The 25150-nt window shown below is 39.6% G+C and overlaps 1 protein-coding gene and 1 non-coding gene across 2 annotated transcripts; one reads left to right on the forward strand and one right to left on the reverse strand.

The window, feature by feature from the left end:
- The first annotated feature begins 1659 nt into the window (after positions 1-1659).
- trnae-cuc (transfer RNA glutamic acid (anticodon CUC)) lies at positions 1660-1731 on the forward strand. The gene has a single exon. It is a non-coding gene; the product is annotated as a tRNA-Glu (tRNA).
- A 7310-nt stretch (positions 1732-9041) lies between these two features.
- Positions 9042-23442, reverse strand: LOC145653996 (eukaryotic translation initiation factor 4 gamma 3-like). Its single transcript, XM_081708672.1, has 3 exons — positions 23228-23442; positions 22128-22295; positions 9042-9086 (listed from the first exon to the last, which is right to left on the reverse strand). Exons 1-3 carry the CDS (start codon positions 23354-23356, stop codon positions 9042-9044), a joined length of 342 nt encoding a protein of 113 aa, XP_081564798.1. The 5' UTR covers positions 23357-23442.
- Positions 23443-25150: the final 1708 nt, after the last annotated feature.

The raw sequence follows: 25150 nt of genomic DNA on the forward strand, positions 1-25150 counted from the left end.
GGCTGTTCGGTTCCGTCGCCCACAATCCATCCTGTGTAATTAAACATTCACATCATAACTCGACCCCGTGTAATAGGGCAAACTCACTCGGATGGGGGAAAGGATTACAGACGACCTGTACTGCTGCCGCAACTCTGCGGCCATTTCAACAACATCCACATACATTCCAGCAACATCCTATTATAGGACACAGTGGGCTTAAGTACACCCATTTAATAGCATGTTGGACCTTCTTTGGCCTCCAGAACTGCAGCAATTCTTTCTGGCATAGTTTCCACTATGTGCTGAAAATACTCGGCAGGAATCTTGGTCCAATCTTCATAGGATATTTTCTCTCAAATTACATGGAGGGACTGACATGTTCTAAACTGCCTGTTATACTCTTACAGCTGCTTTGAAATACAAAAAAACATATTTATCTTCCACTCCACTCAAGGATGGCCACACTTGGAATTTCCCTTGGCACATTTAAAACATTGTGTGAGCCAGATAGCTTCTGTTTTCAACCTTCCAATGCTCTGAGTAGTAGTGTTCCATGCATATGAGATGCTTCAACACGTCCATGCGTGTTGTAAAGAAACACAGTGTAAGCAGTATTAATGAAAGTGCATCTCTACCTCAAACTCACCAGTGTAACAATTACAGTGTGTAGAATCTAATTTTAAATGGCGATCAGCCTTCTTAACAAATATCCAATAACAAATAAGCAGAACTCACCTTGTTGAGTGTTTGTGTTTGTTTGTGTGTGTGTGTGTGTGTGTGTGTGTGTAGTTTTAAGCATTGCAAGGCACTTCAGGGTTGCCAGGTGGAGCCTTCCTGAAGACCCTGATACTGAAACAGCATTAAAAGCTGCAATGGCACTGTAGTTGTATTTATCTGCACTAATACAGCTTTGAACTATTGCACTCTTACATACAATAAGTTTCTGTGTACCTGTGTACATTTCTGTGTACCTTTAGTAAATAAAGGGATTCTATTCTAATATTAAAAGTGCTAGAAGTGCTGAAACTCCAAACAGTGAAGAAACCAGTGGAGCTTAATGACTGGACAGATGAAGAGAGTGAAGTGAGGAGTTTCCTTCAGTGTCTGCCATGTCCCAGCTGAGGTGAGTGTGAAGCTTTTATTAGTACTATAGGAGTTGTGTTTAACTTTGAAACTGATGGTGTCACAGCCATTTGTGGCCGGGAGTCTAAAAGAGCATAATTGGCTGTACTCTTAGGGAGAGAGAGAGAGTGGCATACACTCTCTCCCTTGTTAATTACAGAGACACCGTGCAATCAAGGGCGTCTATAAGTTCACGCGTCAGAAGGGGGAGGAAAAGACTATTTTCTGAGTACTTAGAATAACATTCCGTACTTTTTGGAGAAAATTTTCTAGAGTGTTTTCATGTAGAGAGAGAAATGAGTGGCTAAAATTTCAGAAACATTAAGGAGACAAATGGGGAATATATAACAGCTCTTTCCATGTGTTAGTGACACCAGCGTTCCCTCTTTTCGCAGATGGTAAAAAAGAGCCCTGACTCTTGCAAACTTCATTTTTTTGCAGAACAAAGAGAAAGATGAATAACTCGCTTTATGGCCTTTTTCCACTCATGCATACCAATTCCAGTATGCATCCAAACATTGTCAGAATAGTAGGAGTGCAGACTCTATAGCTTTGTCCCTGGTTGTCTAGTGGTTAGGATTCGGTGCTCTCACCGCCGCGGCCCGGGTTCGATTCCCGGTCAGGGAAAACCTCTTTTTTTGCTCATATAAAATGACAGATTCTGCATTAAAACATAAAGTTTGTGGGAGTCGGAGTTGAACCGACAGCCTAAGGATGACAGTTTTAACTTCTACTCTACCAATTGAACTATTGAAAGTGACGCGCAAGTAATCCCACATGTCCAAACACCAGTATGTTGGCAAGAAACACAGCCAGTTTTGGATGTTTCAATTGTTAAGTTCATTTGACACAAAGAAGAAAGATCACATTGCATAAGTTGTTCAGCTACAAACAGATATATCTTTTGATGACATTTGGAATCATACTGGACTTTGTGTACATGAATGGAGAAAGGCCATAAAAGGTTAGAATAACATTCAGTGCTTTTGCAGAAAAGTTTCGAGAGTTTTGTCATGTAGTGAAAGAAATGAGTGGCTGAAATATCAGGCATTAAAAGTGCAATTTGCACTCATGGAAAGAAAATTGCTTTCATGTGGAGTGCATTGAGATATCGAACTGCCTGTGGAACATAACACCTCTTAAGAGGCTAGATTTGTGCTCTCAAGCTGCGATGGTGGTTTTCTCATGGCTTCTAAAAGAAGAGGCTGTGGTCAGGGTGGAGTGAGTCTTTGATAACCAAGATTGTTGTTGTTTTGGCCTTCGAATAGACAACGGCATTACCCAGTGTCAGGTCTTTCTCAGTAAACTGCAGAGAATGATATAGAGGGCAAGAAATGGTCAAGCACAATTTTATTGGGTGTGTGTCTCTAAAAAACACTAGAGCTCTCTGATACATTTTTGGTTCAAGATTTAATCATCATGCAAATGATTGTGATTAACGCTTTGTCTGTTTAATTCAAATATTATACTATAAACCTAATATTTTAATAGGGTTGGCAACTTTCTAGATCCGATTACTACATGTGTGTGAAGTACAGGTGCTGTAGCTATATGGTATACAATTGTTCACAGTAGCCTAATTATAATATATACAACCAAAAATGCATCTAAAATAAACACCAGAAACCTGGACTAAGGGTAATGTACATAAGTGCACTAAATCTAGGTAGGACTGCTCGATAGATAGGATAACAGCAGAACAATTGTCCCGCCATATAAGCAAAATGAGAGCCTGCTAAGGCCACCAAGAGGGTGCCAAAGACCATGTATTTATTTCTATTTGTTTTTTTACCTATGTTATGTCAGTGGTAGCTCAGATTTCTTCATAGGGCCCCACACAGGCTTGGGCCAGCCCTGGTATCACAGTGTCGTGCACTGGAAAACCATCAAGCCTGTTGACTATGCTACCAGTGTTGTTCATGTAACTGTGTAAATAAAGTGCAAATACAATTACTTTTAGAAGTATCATCTAGTTTTTTTCACAATTGCCAAAATGTAATGAATCACAGCCAGTGTTCTAAAACAGAGCTGGAATGTATTCCTGGCTGATGTGCCCTGTTTCTGGTTACAATAAATAAATAAATAAATAAATAATTGGATGAATTTTCAATGAAAGTGCTTCACTCAGCAGCCATTAATGATTCTTCTGTCCAGTATGAATAAATTGGAATTCCTATCCTTGTATCGGGTGTGGCAATTATGTGTAACAATTGTAAAGCACAAAAGCAATAGTGAAATTTTAATATAACAATATAGGTACTATAGAACATGATCTGCATGCATATTAATTAGGCTATGCAAATAACACAACTACTTCTCTAGCACATCATTCATGCCTGTTGAATAGGCAGTTTTCTGTTTTGCAGATACTTGAAATCTTTTACTAATCTTTCCCCAAATCCACTAGGAGCTGCCTTTTACATTAACATGCCAGGAAACACACTGACTGGATGTTTAATCTTTCTAATGGGTAAGCTATATTCTTATAGTCAAGAAAGATATTTTTTTAATTATTAATCAGTTAAGGAAGTCAAGCTATTGCATTTTGCTGAGATGAAGAAATATTACATAACCCTGTACTGGCCAAATAATTAGATTTGATGTGCTATTTTGTGGATTAATCCCATAACTGAATTATTCACATGGTTTTATAGCCATGGCTAATACTTGCTGTCAAAATGCTGAGATTCATAAGAACCTCTTTCTTTCATAAAGAAGCTTCCTGTTTTTGAAACTGTTTCAGCATACTAGCTCTTACTGCTCTCTATCTGTTTAACAAATTTTTCGCTGGATTTAATTACTTTCTACCTGGAAACTGGCAACTTCCATAGAAAACTACTTTATCATCACAAACTATATCTAAGGAACTACCACAAACATAAGTAATGTTAACATTTTGCTTTTTCATCATGACTTATGTTCTGCTTCAGAGCACTGAATGCAGCATGTTTATTCTTCATCATTAGTGGCAGTTTTATCTGTGAGAAGTGTAGATGAATTGCTAGTCTGACAGAGAAGACTCTAGCACCAGAAGTGCGCATCCAGACAGCAAGGCAAATGGGTGACGTTACGGCAAAGTAGACGAGCTTCGACCAGCTCATGGGAGCACTACACATCCCCAACATTAAGCAGCAAAACCCCAGAGACCTTCTGCCTGTACTGGCCAGACTTCAGAACAGAAGGTGAGAGAATACAGTCATGTGTTGCGTGGCTCAGATTCTTCACACAGTTTGTAACAGTCCAAACACTTTAATTATACTGTACAGCATGAGACCTGGAAATGTGTGTCTGTGTGTGTGTGTGTGTGTGTCTTCTCCCCAGGCTGAGCTCCAGCTTTGTACTGTCCATCATCAGAGAGATCTATCAGACTGGCTCTGCTCACTGTGTGTCCAGCTTGTTGAGTTCAGCAAAGAACTGCATCAACCTGAACAGCAGAGAGGTGGACTCTGTCCACTGTGCTGCCCTGTGTTTCACCCTCCAGCACTGCACAGCAGTCTCTCTCAGCCTGCTTTTCACCTCCATACCAAAGGCGGAGCTGGAGAGCATTGAGCCACTGCTCTAACATGTCTCCCGTCTCAGGCTTGAACTTTTCTTACAATCAGAATTTTAAAACATAACTGGTCTGTTTAGGGAGTGTTATATAAACGTTTATGTATGTTTATGTGTTTTTCACGAGTTTCCTCAAAAGTCATTTTGCGCCAGTATCATTTAGGTTTTATTGAGACTCCTGTCAGGTAATCAGCAATATCCATGGATATTTACCTCAGGTGTGTTAGGACAGAATAAAATGACTTTCTGGAGGAAATTGCTAAATTTAGGTGAAATATTTATATTAATCTGAAATTAACTGCCCTGCCACTGTCTGTGTGTGTTTTGTTTTCTCCTTGTTGACAGGCTGCTGTTGCTGAGGCTCCTCCACTGCTACAGTGTCTCTGAACTACAGCAGGGGGCAGCAGCAGCAGATCTGCTCTTCGCTCTGCAGCACAGAGTGGATTTCTCCTGCTGCTCTGCTCTGGAACTCACAGCAGACAAACAGACACACACACTGACTCTGAGCACTGAGGACTGCAGAGTCGTCTCCATGGTCATCCAGAGAGCAAGCTCTCTCTCACACACACACACACACACACACACACACACACACACACACACACACACACACACACACACACACACACACACACACAGCTCACTCTACACGGCTGTGATGGCAACTCTTCCCCATTTTACACACAGTCACCCTTCAGTAAGCCACTGACTCAACACCACACAAACTAGGGAAACATTCTGGAAAAGGGGAAAGAATTTTATCATTTGAAACAAAATGTGTGTAAATAGCATTAATGTTAGTAGTTATGTGAGTGTGTTAGTGTTTTGTGACTCTACATGTTGGTGAATGTTGAGTGTGTTCAGCTGCAATAAAGCCATGCTGCTCCAGTTCCTGTCTCTTCTCTGTGTGGGGACTGATATGGAGTGTGTGAGATGCGCTGTGGCTCCCTCCCGGGCTCTGGGTAAGATGGTGGACCTCACTCAGACCCGGCTGGACCAGCAGGCCTGTAGGTCACTGGCGCTGTTTCTGGAACATTTTGAAGGGCTGTCAGAACTGGACCTTAGCCACTGTCAGCTCACTGACCACTGCCCGCAGCTGCTGTTCCCACACCAGCACAAAGCTCACATCCTGGAGTGAGTGGACAAGCGGGAGGAGGGATGTGTAGAGTCTTGATTGTTGAGTCCACAGTGAGCACTAACATAGATATAACACATTTTACTCTTTTTCTCACAATTTAACACAAAATCCGGCATGTGACTGCACATCGAAGCTGTGTGTGTTCATTGTAAATCATTGTATGTTCCTTGAAAGGCTCTATATAAATGTAACTTTGCTCATTCAGTCATATCCTGTCTTCCTTCAAGGACTTATTTTTTTCAAAAGCAAATAGCAAAAAGCTTGATTTTCTTGGTGATTTTATTTGGAAATGACGACCTCTCTCACTGGCTGCCTGGTTCACTGATCACTGCCTGTACTTGGCAGGATGGACCTCTGTGGTCTACAGAATATCCAGACTGCTTGTAGAAACACATGTTCTCATTAAAAAGAGAAATAAGGCATAACAGACTCTTTATGATTTACAGTTTCATGCCTGATAGATAACAAGTCATGTGTACAAGAACTGAAAGAAATGATATTTTGTTTAAAATGTCAAAATGCATAATTATCTGGCCATTAATGACTCAGGTCCACTGACACAAATATACTATTTATTTCTTTGCTTATTCATTCATTTGCTAATTCAGTCATTCGTTTATTCATTCATTCGTTCATTAATTTAATTCATTGATCTATAAATCTACAGGTGTTTGTACTACTACACGGTGATTTTGTAGAGGGAGGTGTGTTTGGGAATCCTGAACAATGTGGTAATTATAATCCATCTAATTTCAACCTCAGTCACAATGACATCACTGATGTGTCAGCAAAGAGGATCTATGATACTGTCTCCAGCAATTACAATATTCACACTGTGAGGTAACTCTGTGTGTGTGTTTAGGCATTTAAAATAAGGCTGTAGTTATTTGAGTTTAAAATTTCAAATTTGAAAGCCTATTTTGATTTTATAGGCTCTTCAACAACAGAATTACAGGCATATAAATCTTCCTCTCAGAGAAGTGCTTTGAAGTCTGGTGATGTTGATGTGTTTTTGGCACTGTAATGATGAGATTTGATTTTATTAGATTATTGAGACTATCCAAATTATATTTTTGTTTTAAGTGAAAAAAATGTAATGATTAAAAAACATATTTTAGTTTTCTTATGAATTTTAAGATTACATATAAAAATCAAATATTCAAATTTTATTTATAAAGTACTTTTTAAAATTGTATTTTATTTTATTTTATTTACAACAGGTGTTTTTATAAAGCAGCTTTTCAAATGTCCAAGTCCAAGCCCCCAGTAAGCAAGCTAAGGGTGACAGTGGCAATGAAAAGCTCCCTAGAGCATGAGGAAGAAACGTCAAGAGGAACCAAGACTCAAAGGGGGTCCCATCCTCCTCTGGCTGTTTAAAGAGAGACATAAATTAAAAAATGAAATAAGCATTTAATGTTTAGTCCAACTTTCTGGAGGTTCTAGACTTGTCCCGATAGTGTGCATGTGTCCGAGACCCAAGTCGCAAGAGAACGTCCATTAAGGGCAACAGAGAGTAGTTGGTTGGGGTGGAGGTGGTGTGGGCTACAACAGGGGACGATGGGAGTAGCCAAGGCATCTGAGACAAGATGAGGCTCAGTAACATCATGACATCAGGGGTAGGTGTACCTCGGCAGAGTCCACTATCAGTCCAGTGTATTAGTGCAATGATGTTTGATTCCTATTCAAAGAACATGTGACACTTCCAACATTCACATTAGGTATCAATGAAGTTGTGACATCAAGCAAAGGAGGACAGTGAGACATGAGTAGACAAGCACAAGTTGGACTTATTAGGGACAATGAAACAAAACCTGAAGACAACAGAAATGAAAGCCTGAGTGAGCTAAACTGAACTGAATCAAACTCCTACTGCTATATGGACCTAGCTCTGCAATATAGTTGAAACTGTAAGTTGCTATAGATAAGCGTGTCTGCCAGATGTCTGCTCACATTAAGCAGTGAAGTTGTGCAGTGTGAACATGACATCTGTCTTTTACAGCAAAATCAGATTATTTTATTATTCTTTAAATGTCTTCATGGTCTAGCAACTCATAATGGCATTAGCACTTGAAAGCAAAAAAAAAAAAAGACCAAACCAACAGCAAAACAAAAATATCTCAAAACACACTTATTGCATTGAGTTCTGTTGAGATGACTTTTGATTTTTTATTAACACATCTGCTGTTATCTATTTACCTTTTCCTTTTATCATTATATATGTCATTTTATTTTTTACCCTTTGGGCAATTAGTCTCTTCTCAATGCATTTTATTTTCTGTGTGCAGAGAGAAGGGGTAAGAAGATGCATACAGAGGTCTGGACTAGCCGTGCTGTCAAAGGTTAGGGGAAATGAAATAAATAAATGTTCCAAAATGTTTTTTTAAATAGTTTAGTAACCAACATTGTAAAATTCTAACATGATCGGCCACAGCAGTGATCAGAGTGATCAGTGGTAGCTCAGTGTTTGAGGTACTTGACTTGTAGTCAGAAGCTTACCGGTCCCAGCCCTACTGCTGCCAAGTTGCCACTGTTGGTTCTCTGAGCAAGGCCCTTAACCCTCAATTGCTCAAGATATACTCACTCGTAAGTCACTTTGGATATAAGTATCAGGTAAATGTATGATTGTGTTTTTTATAATCTTGTACACATAAATGTGATATTCAACCAGAATATGTAAAACACACTGTCAAATCGTGTTTATAAAAATACGTTTCAGTTTTAATTAATTTCTATAACTTCATGTCTCTTATGCTGATATGGTTGTTGGCTAAGACAACAATGGCCACAAGAGGGAGACAAAGAGCTTCCCTAGTAATCAATGAAAACAGGCATACCCTGTAACTGTATGCTATACTATTCTTTTATTTTATATTTTCCCTTGATGTCCACTTACAATGTTTGCATGGCTTTATGTTCCAAAAATAATCATAATCTATTTTACACAAATATTTTCCAACCTGTTTATCTTGTAGAATTAAATAGGACATGTATTACATTACGAATAAAGAATTCTGCGCTGCATACACTTAGACATCGGTAATATAACTTGCAGTTATATAACTTCTAGTGAAAATCCTTGAAGCAGGTCATTTGCCTGTTTTTATGTATTGATCTTTATTGCTCCAAAAAACTACTCACGTCTTCCAATGTTCTTGATCCCCACTTCTAAGAAATAGTAAATGGACTAATCCTAGTTGTGGATAAGTATAAGACTAAACAGCTGTGAACTAATTCCACACGAGGGGAGTCATCACTGCAAAGGTGTCATGGTGCGAGGCTTGCAGTGGTCCCTGTCCTGCGAACACAGAGAGACACAGAGGCGAGATACCAGTTAAAAAGGTTTGAGAAAGTACATCCTCCACTGACAAGATTCTGTTGTTTAAAGGTAAATGGAACTGTGACTTGAACAGGTCTGCTCCTTCTCTCAGCCAATATAGAAACAGCTAACTGCACTACAACAAGTACACAAGTTGTAATAAACTTGCTATGAGAATGATCTCAGTAAGTAACTCAAAATGATAGGAGCTTCTCCTTCCTGTTTTCTTTGTTCTCTTCTTGTTAGTGTTTGTATTTGCTCTTTCAAAACACTCCTTCACTCATTCCTCACACTAAAGCATGAACCTGGTGTTGTTTACACAGTGACTTGGTGTGAGGCATCTGATCCATGATTTCCCCCTGGGGTCACAGGTCTCGTTTGACGCCTTTTTTTTCTCCTTAAGACAAAAACAAATTCAAATAAGAGCAGAAAAACTGAGCAGAAATAAACAACTATTAAAATTCTAGATGCACTGTGGAATGTTCAGAGAAAAACAAGACACTCCAGTCTCTAATGTATTTAATATGTTATATTTAACTGTCAATATGGGGACATTACGAGAAGTCAGTGGGCTCAGCTGACCTGTCTATGATTGTATTATTATTATTATTTTAATCCTAGTCTAGTTAAGTTAAGGCATTTTTCTTTCAAAGAAAAGAAAAGGAATGGAACATGTGAAACACAAACATAAAAATAGGTATGCATTTATCTAATAAAATGATGACTACGATTAGGTGAGACAAGTTTTAGGATATAATAATAAGTGTATAATTTCCATCACACTTTTCACTTGAGTCTCCCGTGTTTCTGAATAAAAGAAAGTAATATAACACAAGCAGTTATACAATTTCCGAAAGGCATATTATTTAGAAATAAAGAAGAACTTGGTTATTATTTGGTTATTAGGACACATGAGGAAAGCATTTTAGTTGCATTCATTTTGCCAAAGACATCCATAACTGAAACAAGCTTCCTGTCACCACTGACCACCCTTCTAGCGTCCATGTCTCCACGGTTTCCCTGTCTAGTGTCTTTGTTTTGATTTACTCCCTTGTTGTGGTTCCATTCCTTCGTTTCGTTTTCTGCACCCCTCATAATTTGCACTTGTGTCTGGTTTAATGCTCATTTGACCATGTTTTTAAGCCCTGTTTTAGTTTAGTCTTGTTGCTATTTATTGTAAGTCCAGCTGCTGTTTGTTAATCGAGGCTTTCGTGCATGTGAATATAAGCCTGAATGTTTATCCTCGCCCCTTTATTATAGCCTGCATCCCTAGTTTGTCTTCGTGCACTTTTCTTTACTTTAGTTTATCATGAGTTCTCGGACTCTCCATGTTAATAATTTGACCCTGGACTTTGGATTTGCCCCCTAATAAATCTCACTCTTTTCCACACACTGCGTCCGCCTCCTTACCACTCATCGTTACACTTCCCCAACCTACTATATTTACAGGTTTTTTTGAGGTTTTTTTCAATCTGTGTAAAATTACATAATTTCTGCTGTTTCAGAAGTGAAGGATTTGCGTGCTCTAAATTTTCATCATGCCAATGCACAGAGGTTTTGGTATGGAGATTTTATCCCGATCTATAGGAGCAAGTGTAATGGACTATAAAGTTGACGAGAAAGAAACCATCCGTTTCGCCGCCGTTTATGTCCATAGATGCTGCTATTACCAAAAATACTACTGCGCTGATTCTTAGAGGACAGTTGATTTGACCGGATGTCGCAGCAGTACGGCCGACTACTCCTGATCATAACGTATTCATGACAACTCAGCCCTTTTTACGACTGAGGTGCTCACACGACAACGCGTGATCTTGCACCTTTTATGTGTTTTAAGGAAAACGCTCAGTGTTTTAAAGAGCAGCAGCGAATTTCCCTCTAAGGCGTTACTGAAGCTCTGTGAGCAGAGTAATTTCTCGCATTGTGTTGAAATGAACAGGTGTCTGTTCAACTCATTCATGAGCGTATTTTAACGCGCGTTCAATATCGTCCGAGCTGTAATCTTTTGAATTCTGTAACCATGCGGCGTCATACGTATAACATTCTAGTCGCGTGGTGTGATAGCAACTGCTAGTCAGAATAAACAGAAGACAAGCAGTAGTACAAACATTTCAAAAAGATTCGATTACAAAAGTGAGATGCATTTTTGGCAGAACAGCGTTCATCCTTTTGAAGTTAGTTGCAGCAATTCACACAATTCTCCGACCTACATTGTAAGACATCCTCCTGTTGAGCTGGATATCAGTGTGTTAAGCAGGTTTCTGTTTTGTAGGAGGACGGTAAGCAGCTGGAAGATTCCACCGTGTCAGCGCATCGTAGAGTGAGTTATCAACACAGCTGGCGACTGTTACAACTAACACACCACTTTAAATTTTGATATGAGGCCCTTTTTAGATAGAGATTGCCTGTTAGGGATTAGAATGAGGCTCTGCAGCATCTCAGATTGAAAAAGAAAGAAAGAACGCAGAGAAGAACAGAATAACTATATATATATATATATATATATATATATATATATATATATATATATATATATATATATATATATATATATATATATATATATATTCATATGTCTCTGCATGTTCCAAATGGGAAACCATAAGGTGGAGGAGGAGTTGAGCAAAGAGACCCTGGGTGAATGTCGGAGAAAGACAAGGGAGGACAACCGACGGAAGGCTGCACGTGTGGGGCGGTGTCTTGGAGGTCTAGACCTCGAGCTAGCAGTGCGAGAACTGCAGAGGGAGAATGTGGAGATCAAAGCTGAACTGAGAAGGCTGAAAGCACAGCTTGAGAAAGTAGGAAAAGTGAAACACTTAGTTATACTGCAGTGCACATCCAATGAAGCAATGTTCTGCTATACACAGGAGATGATTTTAGATTGAAATAAGGAACTATAATTAAAGTCCAGGTAAATAGTGAGCATAAATGTGTTAGGGCAAATCAACAAATGGATTGCCTATGACACTACAATATCACAGTCTAGCTTATATTAGATTTTTGATAGTATATCAAAGTGTGTGCACATGCATGTATTTAATAGTGATGCTAAATTAAATGCTTTTTCACAGTTGGAAAGCCCAAGGCCCAGTTTCCCCCTGGAGTCTCCCAAACCACGAGACAACAGGTTTCCCTCACTCTCCCTCAGACAGCCTACCAGATTTGCACCTGGTGAGCCCCACTGGCTCCAAGAAGCCCCATCATCCAGACCCTACAGACCTTGCCGTCCACTACTGCCTCCCCTGTCCTATCACTCAGATGTGAGGGCAGCACCAAATGCAGAGAAGAAGCTGTTCAAGGAGACACATGAGAAGACACATGAGAAGAAGAAACTGAAACGTCAGCAAAAAGACATAGAGCAGACAACGAAAGAAGCGAATGAAGCCACGGAAGCAAGAAAATGTGAGAAGAAGAGATTTCGTATTACGATTGTATGGAAAGGATTTAAAGGAATTAAGTCTTTCTTTCAAAAATAGCTGTGTGGTTTAGAATTTAATGTCCTTTCCATATTAACATAACTTTACTCCTATACTGTATGCAATAAGCAGGCCAAAATAATTTTCCAGACATTTTTCATAGATTTTGAATTGATTTAAATATGAATGTCTTATTTCAAAATGTGCTTATTAGTTCATGTCTGTTTTATAATATAAATAAAGATATTTTATTAAATAAGTGAAAAGTCTGGCATCAGTTTAATAGGTACAGTTGGACCATTTAAGTTCATTTAAGTGTTCCAAGTAAGATCATGTCATGATTTATTGACAAAATATTAAAAATGTATAGTTTTGAAAGAATTAACAGCCCAGCATTTATTCAGTAAGAGGTTCAGGAGTAGAAAAAATGTTAAGAAGCCCTCTTGTCCCCCAGTCCCAGAGTCACATGCAAGGTTTAACCATCAAATATTAAAACCCTGAGAAATGTTCAGTCTGAGATCTGAGTGAATAGTTTAAGGAAGAGATTTGTCCAACCATCCATGTTCTGTTACAAAAATGGGGTTGCGGTCTGGACCTCCTTGACACCAAGAATTGTACAACCGTTTCCCTTTGTAGATGATGAATCTGCCCATCAACATTCCCAGTGATGTGGACTGTTATCTGTTCCCTCCCACTTCCACCTGTAGTCTGGTACATAATCTTACAGGATTTGTCATGGACCAGTGACAAATCCTGTCTCATCTACATTGTAGATATTCTGGGATTTTGTTGTGAAATCTGTGAGATAAGCATATCAAAGCAGTGGGTGAATATTCCAGTATCAGCTGAGGTCCTCACTGTAGCCACAGGAAACTGTTCTGATTTGTGAATGGTCTGCTCAGGATGATCTCACATAAAACAATAAAATCATTTTCTCCCATTGGGGAAAGGGCTCTGAATTCCACTAGCCAGATTATAATCCAGAACAAGATGTAAAACATCTGTTTCAGTGAAGCTCCAACCCCAGTCACACATGACCTGCCAGGATTTTAAGAACACATGGACACATTAGCCTAAGCCATTTATGATCACAGCGTAACTTAATATTTGTCATTCATTTATTCCATCAAACAGCATTTATTTTGCATATCATAATTTCTTACTTGCAGCCAGTACAGTGAAAACTGATGCAAGTTTGTACTTGAAGGAACTCCTCATTAAAACACTCTAAGGTCATCTTAAATGGAGTGTAGTGGTCTTAACTGGTTTCAAAGTGACTAGTGGTGAAAAAAGACAATGTGTTCATTTTTAAATAAAATATATATTTACATGCATGGAGCCTAAATATAACTTGGACTAAGAATCATATTATTATTTTGCCCACGTACAGAAATATTAACTTATTCTAATTCAAGGATTGCTTGTTGCCTATGGTTGGCATACTGTGTACACGAAAACTGTGTACATACATGGTAATGCTTAAAAATAGGTGTATCTGCCAGTGAAGTTTATGCTTTGACCTTTAGATTAGCTGTGATGCTGAGACAGGCAGGGCAGGACACAAGCGTGTTGTCGAACTTTGTTTATTAGGAGGAGCAGAAACATTATCCAAGAGCAGGTTACCAGAATACATGAGAAACAAAAAACAAAGTGAGGCTAACCAGGAAGAAGAAAACACAGAGGTAAAAGTAAGATAACACAGATATTAAGAACACAGGAACGGAGAACAATATGGAAAACGAACAGGCAGAGCAAGAATACATATGGTAGAACTCCAAAATAGTGATGGGATGTTAGATACTGAGGCATCAAAGCTCACTATTGCAAAGCACAGTGATTCAACACTGTATTGAAGATTGTATCAAAGTTACTATTAGCATATGACTAATGAGGTCTAAGCATCAAACATCATCTAAACACTGGATGAAGTGGCACTGTTTCATAGGTCTGGCACTGTCCTATAACTTGCAAGCTATAAGAGAGTGTAAAATCTCCAGACATCTTTTTCCCACAAAATTTGAAATATGGAAAATATGGAAGCAAATCTTTCCATATGAGGATAAATAACATAAATCGACCATTTCTTAATGCACAGAAATTAAAGCATTAAAATCTCATTTGACATAATATAAATGCAGTTACCAAAAAGTGGCTGAAAATAAGCAGGAAACTGGGCATGGTATAAAAACTTATATACATTTACATACACTTATATATACATTTATGTGTGTTTTGGAAAGTTTCCAAGATGTCATTTTGTGCCAGCATTGTTTAGGTTTTATTGAGACTCCTGTGTCAGGTAATCAACATATTACAGTCCATGGTAATTGGTAAATTCAGGTGAAATATTTATATTAATCTGAAATTAACTGCCCTGCCACTGTGTGTGTGTGTGTGTGTGTTTTGTTTTCTCAGTGTTGACAGGCTGCTGCTGAGGCTGCTCCACTGCTACAGTGTCTCTGACCTCCAGCAGGGGGCAGCAGCAACAGATCTGCTCTCTGCTCTGCAGCACAGACTGGACTTCTCCTGCAGCTCTGCTCTGGACCTGACAGCAAACACACAGACACACACTCTGACTCTGAGCAATGAGGACTGCACAGTCGTCTCCATGGTCAACCAGAGAGCTCACACACACATACATACATACATACATACATACACACACACACACACACACACACACACACACAGCTCACTCTGCATGACTGTGAGATAGAGGAGGCTGGAGTGGAGCTACTCTTCCCCATTTTACACACAGTCACCCTGCAGTAAGCCACTGACTAACAATTTAACACAATATTCGGCATGTGACTGAATGTAGAAGCTGTGTGTGTTCATTGGAAAGCATTGTATGTTCTTTGAAAGGCTCTATATAAATGTAACTTTGCTCATTCAGTCATATCTTGTGTTCTGTCAAGGACATTTTTTTGAAAACAAACAGCAAAAAGCCTGACTTTCTTGGTGATTTTATTTCTCTTACTGGCTGCCTGGTTCACTGATCACTGCCTGTCCTTGGCAGAATGGATATTGAGTGTCTCTGAAAATGTATTAATATTATTAGTATGTGCCTAACGCTCCTCTCTATTCCAAAACTGACCCGATTTCCATAATTCTCGTATTGCATAAGACATTTATTTCCATTATATGTTTTAGCATTCATATTCATATTCATATGTCTCTGCATGTTCCAAATGGGAAACCATAAGGTGGAGGAGGAGTTGAGCAAAGAGACCCTGGGTGAATGTCGGAGAAAGACAAGGGAGGACAACCGACGGAAGGCTGCACGTGTGGGGCGGTGTCTTGGAGGTCTAGACCTCGAGCTAGCAGTGCGAGAACTGCAGAGGGAGAATGTGGAGATCAAAGCTGAACTGAGAAGGCTGAAAGCACAGCTTGAGAAAGTAGGAAAAGTGAAACACTTAGTTATACTGCAGTGCACATCCAATGAAGCAATGTTCTGCTATACACAGGAGATGATTTTAGATTGAAATAAGGAACTATAATTAAAGTCCAGGTAAATAGTGAGCATAAATGTGTTAGGGCAAATCAACAAATGGATTGCCTATGACACTACAATATCACAGTCTAGCTTATATTAGATTTTTGATAGTATATCAAAGTGTGTGCACATGCATGTATTTAATAGTGATGCTAAATTAAATGCTTTTTCACAGTTGGAAAGCCCAAGGCCCAGTTTCCCCCTGGAGTCTCCCAAACCACGAGACAACAGGTTTCCCTCACTCTCCCTCAGACAGCCTACCAGATTTGCACCTGGTGAGCCCCACTGGCTCCAAGAAGCCCCATCATCCAGACCCTACAGACCTTGCCGTCCACTACTGCCTCCCCTGTCCTATCACTCAGATGTGAGGGCAGCACCAAATGCAGAGAAGAAGCTGTTCAAGGAGACACATGAGAAGACACATGAGAAGAAGAAACTGAAACGTCAGCAAAAAGACATAGAGCAGACAACGAAAGAAGCGAATGAAGCCACGGAAGCAAGAAAATGTGAGAAGAAGAGATTTCGTATTACGATTGTATGGAAAGGATTTAAAGGAATTAAGTCTTTCTTTCAAAAATAGCTGTGTGGTTTAGAATTTAATGTCCTTTCCATATTAACATAACTTTACTCCTATACTGTATGCAATAAGCAGGCCAAAATAATTTTCCAGACATTTTTCATAGATTTTGAATTGATTTAAATATGAATGTCTTATTTCAAAATGTGCTTATTAGTTCATGTCTGTTTTATAATATAAATAAAGATATTTTATTAAATAAGTGAAAAGTCTGGCATCAGTTTAATAGGTACAGTTGGACCATTTAAGTTCATTTAAGTGTTCCAAGTAAGATCATGTCATGATTTATTGACAAAATATTAAAAATGTATAGTTTTGAAAGAATTAACAGCCCAGCATTTATTCAGTAAGAGGTTCAGGAGTAGAAAAAATGTTAAGAAGCCCTCTTGTCCCCCAGTCCCAGAGTCACATGCAAGGTTTAACCATCAAATATTAAAACCCTGAGAAATGTTCAGTCTGAGATCTGAGTGAATAGTTTAAGGAAGAGATTTGTCCAACCATCCATGTTCTGTTACAAAAATGGGGTTGCGGTCTGGACCTCCTTGACACCAAGAATTGTACAACCGTTTCCCTTTGTAGATGATGAATCTGCCCATCAACATTCCCAGTGATGTGGACTGTTATCTGTTCCCTCCCACTTCCACCTGTAGTCTGGTACATAATCTTACAGGATTTGTCATGGACCAGTGACAAATCCTGTCTCATCTACATTGTAGATATTCTGGGATTTTGTTGTGAAATCTGTGAGATAAGCATATCAAAGCAGTGGGTGAATATTCCAGTATCAGCTGAGGTCCTCACTGTAGCCACAGGAAACTGTTCTGATTTGTGAATGGTCTGCTCAGGATGATCTCACATAAAACAATAAAATCATTTTCTCCCATTGGGGAAAGGGCTCTGAATTCCACTAGCCAGATTATAATCCAGAACAAGATGTAAAACATCTGTTTCAGTGAAGCTCCAACCCCAGTCACACATGACCTGCCAGGATTTTAAGAACACATGGACACATTAGCCTAAGCCATTTATGATCACAGCGTAACTTAATATTTGTCATTCATTTATTCCATCAAACAGCATTTATTTTGCATATCATAATTTCTTACTTGCAGCCAGTACAGTGAAAACTGATGCAAGTTTGTACTTGAAGGAACTCCTCATTAAAACACTCTAAGGTCATCTTAAATGGAGTGTAGTGGTCTTAACTGGTTTCAAAGTGACTAGTGGTGAAAAAAGACAATGTGTTCATTTTTAAATAAAATATATATTTACATGCATGGAGCCTAAATATAACTTGGACTAAGAATCATATTATTATTTTGCCCACGTACAGAAATATTAACTTATTCTAATTCAAGGATTGCTTGTTGCCTATGGTTGGCATACTGTGTACACGAAAACTGTGTACATACATGGTAATGCTTAAAAATAGGTGTATCTGCCAGTGAAGTTTATGCTTTGACCTTTAGATTAGCTGTGATGCTGAGACAGGCAGGGCAAGACACAAGCGTGTTGTCGAACTTTGTTTATTAGGAGGAGCAGAAACATTATCCAAGAGCAGGTTACCAGAATACATGAGAAACAAAAAACAAAGTGAGGCTAACCAGGAAGAAGAAAACACAGAGGTAAAAGTAAGATAACACAGATATTAAGAACACAGGAACGGAGAACAATATGGAAAACGAACAGGCAGAGCAAGAATACATATGGTAGAACTCCAAAATAGTGATGGGATGTTAGATACTGAGGCATCAAAGCTCACTATTGCAAAGCACAGTGATTCAACACTGTATTGAAGATTGTATCAAAGTTACTATTAGCATATGACTAATGAGGTCTAAGCATCAAACATCATCTAAACACTGGATGAAGTGGCACTGTTTCATAGGTCTGGCACTGTCCTATAACTTGCAAGCTATAAGAGAGTGTAAAATCTCCAGACATCTTTTTCCCACAAAATTTGAAATATGGAAAATATGGAAGCAAATCTTTCCATATGAGGATAAATAACATAAATCGACCATTTCTTAATGCACAGAAATTAAAGCATTAAAATCTCATTTGACATAATATAAATGCAGTTACCAAAAAGTGGCTGAAAATAAGCAGGAAACTGGGCATGGTATAAAAACTTATATACATTTACATACACTTATATATACATTTATGTGTGTTTTGGAAAGTTTCCAAGATGTCATTTTGTGCCAGCATTGTTTAGGTTTTATTGAGACTCCTGTGTCAGGTAATCAACATATTACAGTCCATGGTAATTGGTAAATTCAGGTGAAATATTTATATTAATCTGAAATTAACTGCCCTGCCACTGTGTGTGTGTGTGTGTGTGTTTTGTTTTCTCAGTGTTGACAGGCTGCTGCTGAGGCTGCTCCACTGCTACAGTGTCTCTGACCTCCAGCAGGGGGCAGCAGCAACAGATCTGCTCTCTGCTCTGCAGCACAGACTGGACTTCTCCTGCAGCTCTGCTCTGGACCTGACAGCAAACACACAGACACACACTCTGACTCTGAGCAATGAGGACTGCACAGTCGTCTCCATGGTCAACCAGAGAGCTCACACACACATACATACATACATACATACATACACACACACACACACACACACACACACACACAGCTCACTCTGCATGACTGTGAGATAGAGGAGGCTGGAGTGGAGCTACTCTTCCCCATTTTACACACAGTCACCCTGCAGTAAGCCACTGACTAACAATTTAACACAATATTCGGCATGTGACTGAATGTAGAAGCTGTGTGTGTTCATTGGAAAGCATTGTATGTTCTTTGAAAGGCTCTATATAAATGTAACTTTGCTCATTCAGTCATATCTTGTGTTCTGTCAAGGACATTTTTTTGAAAACAAACAGCAAAAAGCCTGACTTTCTTGGTGATTTTATTTCTCTTACTGGCTGCCTGGTTCACTGATCACTGCCTGTCCTTGGCAGAATGGATATTGAGTGTCTCTGAAAATGTATTAATATTATTAGTATGTGCCTAACGCTCCTCTCTATTCCAAAACTGACCCGATTTCCATAATTCTCGTATTGCATAAGACATTTATTTCCATTATATGTTTTAGCATTCAGGTGGTCATTTTTCTTTTCAACAGTTATTGGCGGGATCCAATAGATCCAAAGTCAAACGAATACGCACATCATGTGTTGAACCCATCCATAGTATTTTTCTGCTTATCTAATATGCCAATATTTTCTCGTAACCATCCCACCAAGTCCTAAAAACACCCAAACCTAAATGCTTAGTAACTACAGTAAAGCTTTTGTCACTGTCTTAATTTTTATTCTGCATTAGTTCATCAAATGGTTATTTATTGAGAGTGAGTCTGTATTTTGTATTTGAAAAAAAATAAAACTTTGTCAGCATTAAGCAGGTTTGTTGTCTGGTTTGAAGGCTGTGGTTGTGCTATTTTTCTGGCCTTTCTGGTCAACTAGTTTCTGTACCCAGTCATTCCATCAAGGGAGGTGTGTTGCTATTGAAATGTCTAACTTCCTTCATCTAGGGAATTCATGACATACATTAGAATTACATTTATTATAGCTGCAGGTGGCAATTAAGGGGTCCAATCATTTTATCACATCTGCACAACTTGGTTGCTGATGACATCCCATATTAAGTTCACCAGCCTTTGTGGTTGGTTTTGAGGTTTTGTTTCCAGGAATGTTTTATTTTGAAACCAATCTCTCAATTTTCTCTGCTGAATTGCTTTATATAAATATTTTTTTCTGATTCGACATGACTAAGAAATATGGTTCCCCCAGAAGGTCAGTTCACCCCAAATGTACTTGCATTCACAGTATGTTCATATACACCATTGAAGTTTGGTAATAATCTAACACTCTATGGCTAAGTTTTAGCCTATTAATAAAAATCCTGCTCTTGGGGATTGATAGTTAAATACACATATTTTTGATCATTATTTACAAGAAGATCTGCATTTTTTACATTTAAAAGGTATCTCTAGATCAAAAGGTCACTGACTTGTTTGAAAGGTGCATTTGCCCAACTAATTTAGGTATCAAAAATCAGGCTAAAAAAAGGTTTACGAAACGTATTGAACTTTTTTATGGAATAGTCACAAAGTATTGCACTGTATAAACTGCATTTCTCATGCACAACTGGTACACAATGGGATTGAATTTTTTTTTTTTTAAATACCTTTTCATATGTCAGAGGGGCTCTGTTGGCAAAAATGTCCTATAATTGCCATGCTAGCTTAAAGTCCATAAATCAATACTCATGTCAAGTTTCATAAGAATTACTCAAAGAAGTCTTAATTTTTTCTTTCTGCTGTTTTGAATGAATCAGTACACCGTGGAAGGATTGATAGGTATGTAGGGGCCATACTCTATACAAATATCAACATGTTTCAGTCTCATCAATATTTTGATACCAAATTTGTGAAGATTGGAGAAAGGTCCTATGACTAGTGTGTTACAGTTCATCAGCAACATAAAAAGCAGTAGGATATTTAAATTCAAAGTAATTTCTACAAGAATCAACGTTGTACCAGTCCACTGAAGCCATTTCTTACTAAATTACATTACATCCTTTGAAGCCCACTGAAAAATGATTAGCCAATTACCTGAAAAACATTAGCCAATGTTTGACTCAGCCTTAGCAATCCTCCAGCTTGCTTACAGAAGCAGTATGCAAAATTTCATCTTGATCAGAAGAGCAGTTGTTGAGAAACAGTTATTTGCATATTATTATATGCCCCATATTGACAAAACTGCTACATTTGGTAAGCTACCTCAAAGTCAACAATGGTATAAGTCTTTTAAATTTCATGAAATCTGAACATGTCGTTTAGGAGTTACAGCTAGTTAAAGTTAAGGTTAAAGCCTAACCTTTGTACTACTACTTTGTACTACTAATATTAGACTGCAATAGGACAGCTGTATTTTTATGTCAGGTTTTTGTTTAAATAATTATTGAGATTCAGACTCTTGCAAATATTTTGACACCAATTTCACTCAGATTGGTGTGAAAATCCTAGGAAAAACCCAAACAAACAAAAAAAGTGAAATCTAGTGGGCAGAGCCTATCTGAATTCAGAAGAAACCAAGGAAGAATAAAATAAAAATAAATAATATTATTTCTATATTCACCTCTGCCTTTTGTTTTGAACATCTGCAAATGTTAAATATAGTTTTATCTGCAGTTCATAAAGGAAAAAACAAAAATACATCAGAGTCAGAACGTTTGTTTCTTTGTCACACAGTTTTATTATTGTTTTGAATTATTATATTGTCTTTTAGCAATTGTCAATTGTCCTTGGACTTGTCCTCGGCCTCACACAGCCAGGTGAAAAAAGGCTGTCACGGATTTGAGGGCCACACCTTTGCCTCTTGTTGTGTTTGGACAGCAGCTGCTGGTGCACCTGCCTCTGCTCCTCAAGTTTGGCCTACTGATGGATCTGTTCAATGGTCTTGGGCCCGTGGTCAGCTCGCTGCGACACCCAGTTATGCTAGAAAAGCAAAATCAGCAGATGCATACTTTTGCATCACCATGCGCTGGAATGGCAAACACAAACACACAAACACAGGCAGAGTCTCTAACCAGTCGCAGGTCGATGACGTCCTGGAGCAGGAACCGAATGCGTGAGGAACCCCTCCTCTCCTTCACTGTCTTTTCTATATATTTAAAGTAGTGATCCATTTTTGGCTGAGAGAGAGAGAGAGAGATTGTAAGAGAAACGTAGAAAAATTTCAGGTATTCTACCCCTTTCGATTCGATCAGGTGTGCTCTCAGCTGAACTCATGTCGCAAGACGTTTATGACTTTTATGTAAACCCTGCTGCCTTGCACGTTGGTCAGTGCTGTAAAGCAGTTCACTGCCACTGTGGGTGTAGCTGTGCTGTCATCAGCTGCACTTGGCTTTGGGGAATCCAGGGTGCAGCAGCAGGAGGCGGCAAACGTGGAGGAGGCTGTGAGAGCAAAACCTTCTAACAGCTGACCAGTCCTGAATAAAAGCCTTTCATTTTGTCAGCTGCAGTAGGAGCAGAGCTAACAACCACACTGACAACTTCACTAAACAACATGAACTTGGACACTTTTAAAATCATTGCCAAGGCCTAATAATACACTGATATCAGCGCAGCATGCTAGTCGCACTATAGATGATGATCCTAATTAGTTGGCTACCCTGTAGTCAGAGTGCAGGCAACAGGCAAGCAACAGAAAACACTGACAGCAAAACTTTTATAGACAACATTTCAACATGCTTGTTTTTTGGTTAAAAGCGTGCATGGAGAAAAAAATACACAATAAAAAAGACCAGGAAAATTGAACACATATAACTATCAAACTAGTTGGTGACTGAACTGTCAACATCACAACTGCTGTTCCTACTAGAGACAAAACTGACAGTCAAGATACAATATCCAAAACTTCTTCATCCAGTTTCGATGTGTAAAGTAAAAACGCAACACAGACCAAATCTGGACAAAATAGGCACAGTCGCTGCACTGCACACTAGCACTCATCTACACATGCCCCGAAAACCTTTACATGACATACTAAAGATAAACCGATGCAAGTGCTGAGCATCTGCTGAGAATATTAAATCAACCCAGACCAGGCCCGCGGCCTGCTTACCCTGGCCTTCTCCAAGTCCAGGTCTTTGCCGATGGCTGTGAGGAGGTGGCACAGACGCTCCAGGCTCTCCTCGTTGTGGTTCATTAATAATTTGACCACGCAGTCGTGCATGATGGCCTCCGACAGCATGCGCAGCTTGAACAGCTCCCCGATGAACTTGATGTTGCCGATGGACCTCCTGTGGGCCTTGTCCTTCGCCTCCTCCAGATCCTCCTCCAGCCTCTCCCGCTCGCTGGCCTTGCGAGGAGTAACCAGAACAAAGACAAAAGCAAAAAACAGCGCGTTTGGACCCGATAACGACCTGGCCGCCTCCCAGCACTGCTGCCGATTTCAGTCCCCTTTCTCCTGATCTGTGGGTTGGTGAGTCGGGTAAACTAGACAGGAGTGCTGCTTACTGAAGTGGCCGCTTCCAGCTGGTGCTGCAGCTTCTCCAAAACATCATCGTTGACCTTGTCCTTCTCAAACTCCTTCTGACAGCGGTTCAGCAGCAGCTTTTGGAAACTCACAGTGCTGGTGGGCTTGTCTGCCATGGGCACTTTTAACTACACAGGAAAGACATGTAGGAGAAACACTTGGGTATAAGACAGTGTTGAGAGTTCTGTTACTAAATAGAAGCTGATTAAAGCTCCATGTCAGTTTAGAGTGGTTCAAACAGAGTTCACTTCTGTGTGGCATTTGCTTTTGTATGGAACTTCAGCAGCAATGTATGGGAACATGTTACTCACCATAGCCAGGCAGCTGCACATATTGCCATAGGCCATAGAGAAGCTGGGCTCATCAATGGCTTTTTCAAAAACCAGGTCAACCACGCCTTTGAGGCGCTCCTCCGTGTCGATGGTGAGGTCCATCACCTGCTTCATCAGCTGGTTAAACATCTGCGGAGGAAGCTCTGATTTCTCAGGGGGATAAGAGTCTGGGGTGGGGGCAGGAGTGGGAGCTGGAGCTGGGACGGGTCCATGTGCAGAGACAGGGGCAGGAGCAAAAGCAGGACTGCCGGGCTCTCGTCTCTGCACAGGAGGCTCGACTGGCCGTAGTGGTGGTGATGAAGACTTCAGCATTGCACACTCAAGCTTTGGCTCGTCATCTACAGCCAATCACAGATGAGGGTTGGGAAAGTTGAACCACCAAAAAGGGGGAAAAAAATTCAAATAAAATAATAATCAGTGGAGTCAAAAGCAAATCATCCACAAAACTAGTACTAGTTTCATAAGGAAGTTCATGCATGTGCTAGCTAGCCCTAAACCAGCTGTGTGTATGTGATGTAGTTAGAGGGTTGAAAGGGACAGTGAGGCCTGACCTGGTTTCAAGTCCACAGGAGCAGGAAGGACCTGAGCACTGTCCACGTTATACATGACATTCCCCTGCTCTGCTACCTGGCTGTTCAGCTGCTGGGATTTGAGGTAGAAAATGTGAGAATAATGAGGGTGTGGACATAAAAACTAGCAAAAGACAGAAAAGATGGAGAGAGAGAGAGAGAGAGAGAGAGAGAGAGAGAGAGAGAGACTGCACACATGCAGAAGAAGGGGAATGGCAACGAGGGTGGGGGGGTGAGCACAGCACAGCACAGCATAATTAAAGTTTACAGAGAGGCCTTTCCTCAGAGAAGCTGAGGTGCTCAGGATTTGGCTGAATCGTTCTTATAGGGCCTTTACGTGGGCTGTCTGTATAGTGGGAACACGAGGGAAGATCAGGAGGATTCGAGTGGTTGTGAGGGAGAACTAAGATGGAGGCAGATGAAAGAATAGGCACGGCAAGTCGGAACATCAAAACACATCTGAGAAGCCTTCTTAAATCAGAACGGCCACAATCACACAAGCTACTGGAACAAGTCAAATATGACGGAGGAGGGTCAACGGTGCGACCGAATCACTGAAGGAGGAAGAGAGAATGGCTGGAAATCAAACTACACCATCAACTTTTGTT

Source organism: Electrophorus electricus, unplaced genomic scaffold, assembly GCF_041902795.1.
Source record: "Electrophorus electricus isolate QZ-2024a unplaced genomic scaffold, ASM4190279v1 Scaffold103, whole genome shotgun sequence".
NCBI lineage: Eukaryota > Metazoa > Chordata > Actinopteri > Gymnotiformes > Gymnotidae > Electrophorus > Electrophorus electricus.

Excerpts from the sequence above, each read along its gene's own strand:
- LOC145653996 (XM_081708672.1), bottom strand. The coding sequence starts at position 23,356 with ATGCTGTCGGAGGCCATCATGCACGACTGCGTGGTCAAATTATTAATG. Across the intron at positions 22,296-23,227 it reads TGGACTTGGAGAAGGCCAGG|CCAAAAATGGATCACTACTT; the intron begins GTAAGCAGGCCG and ends TCTCTCTCTCAG. Across the intron at positions 9,087-22,127 it reads CAGCGCATGGTGATGCAAAA|GACAGGGACCACTGCAAGCC; the intron begins GTATGCATCTGC and ends CTGTGTTCGCAG.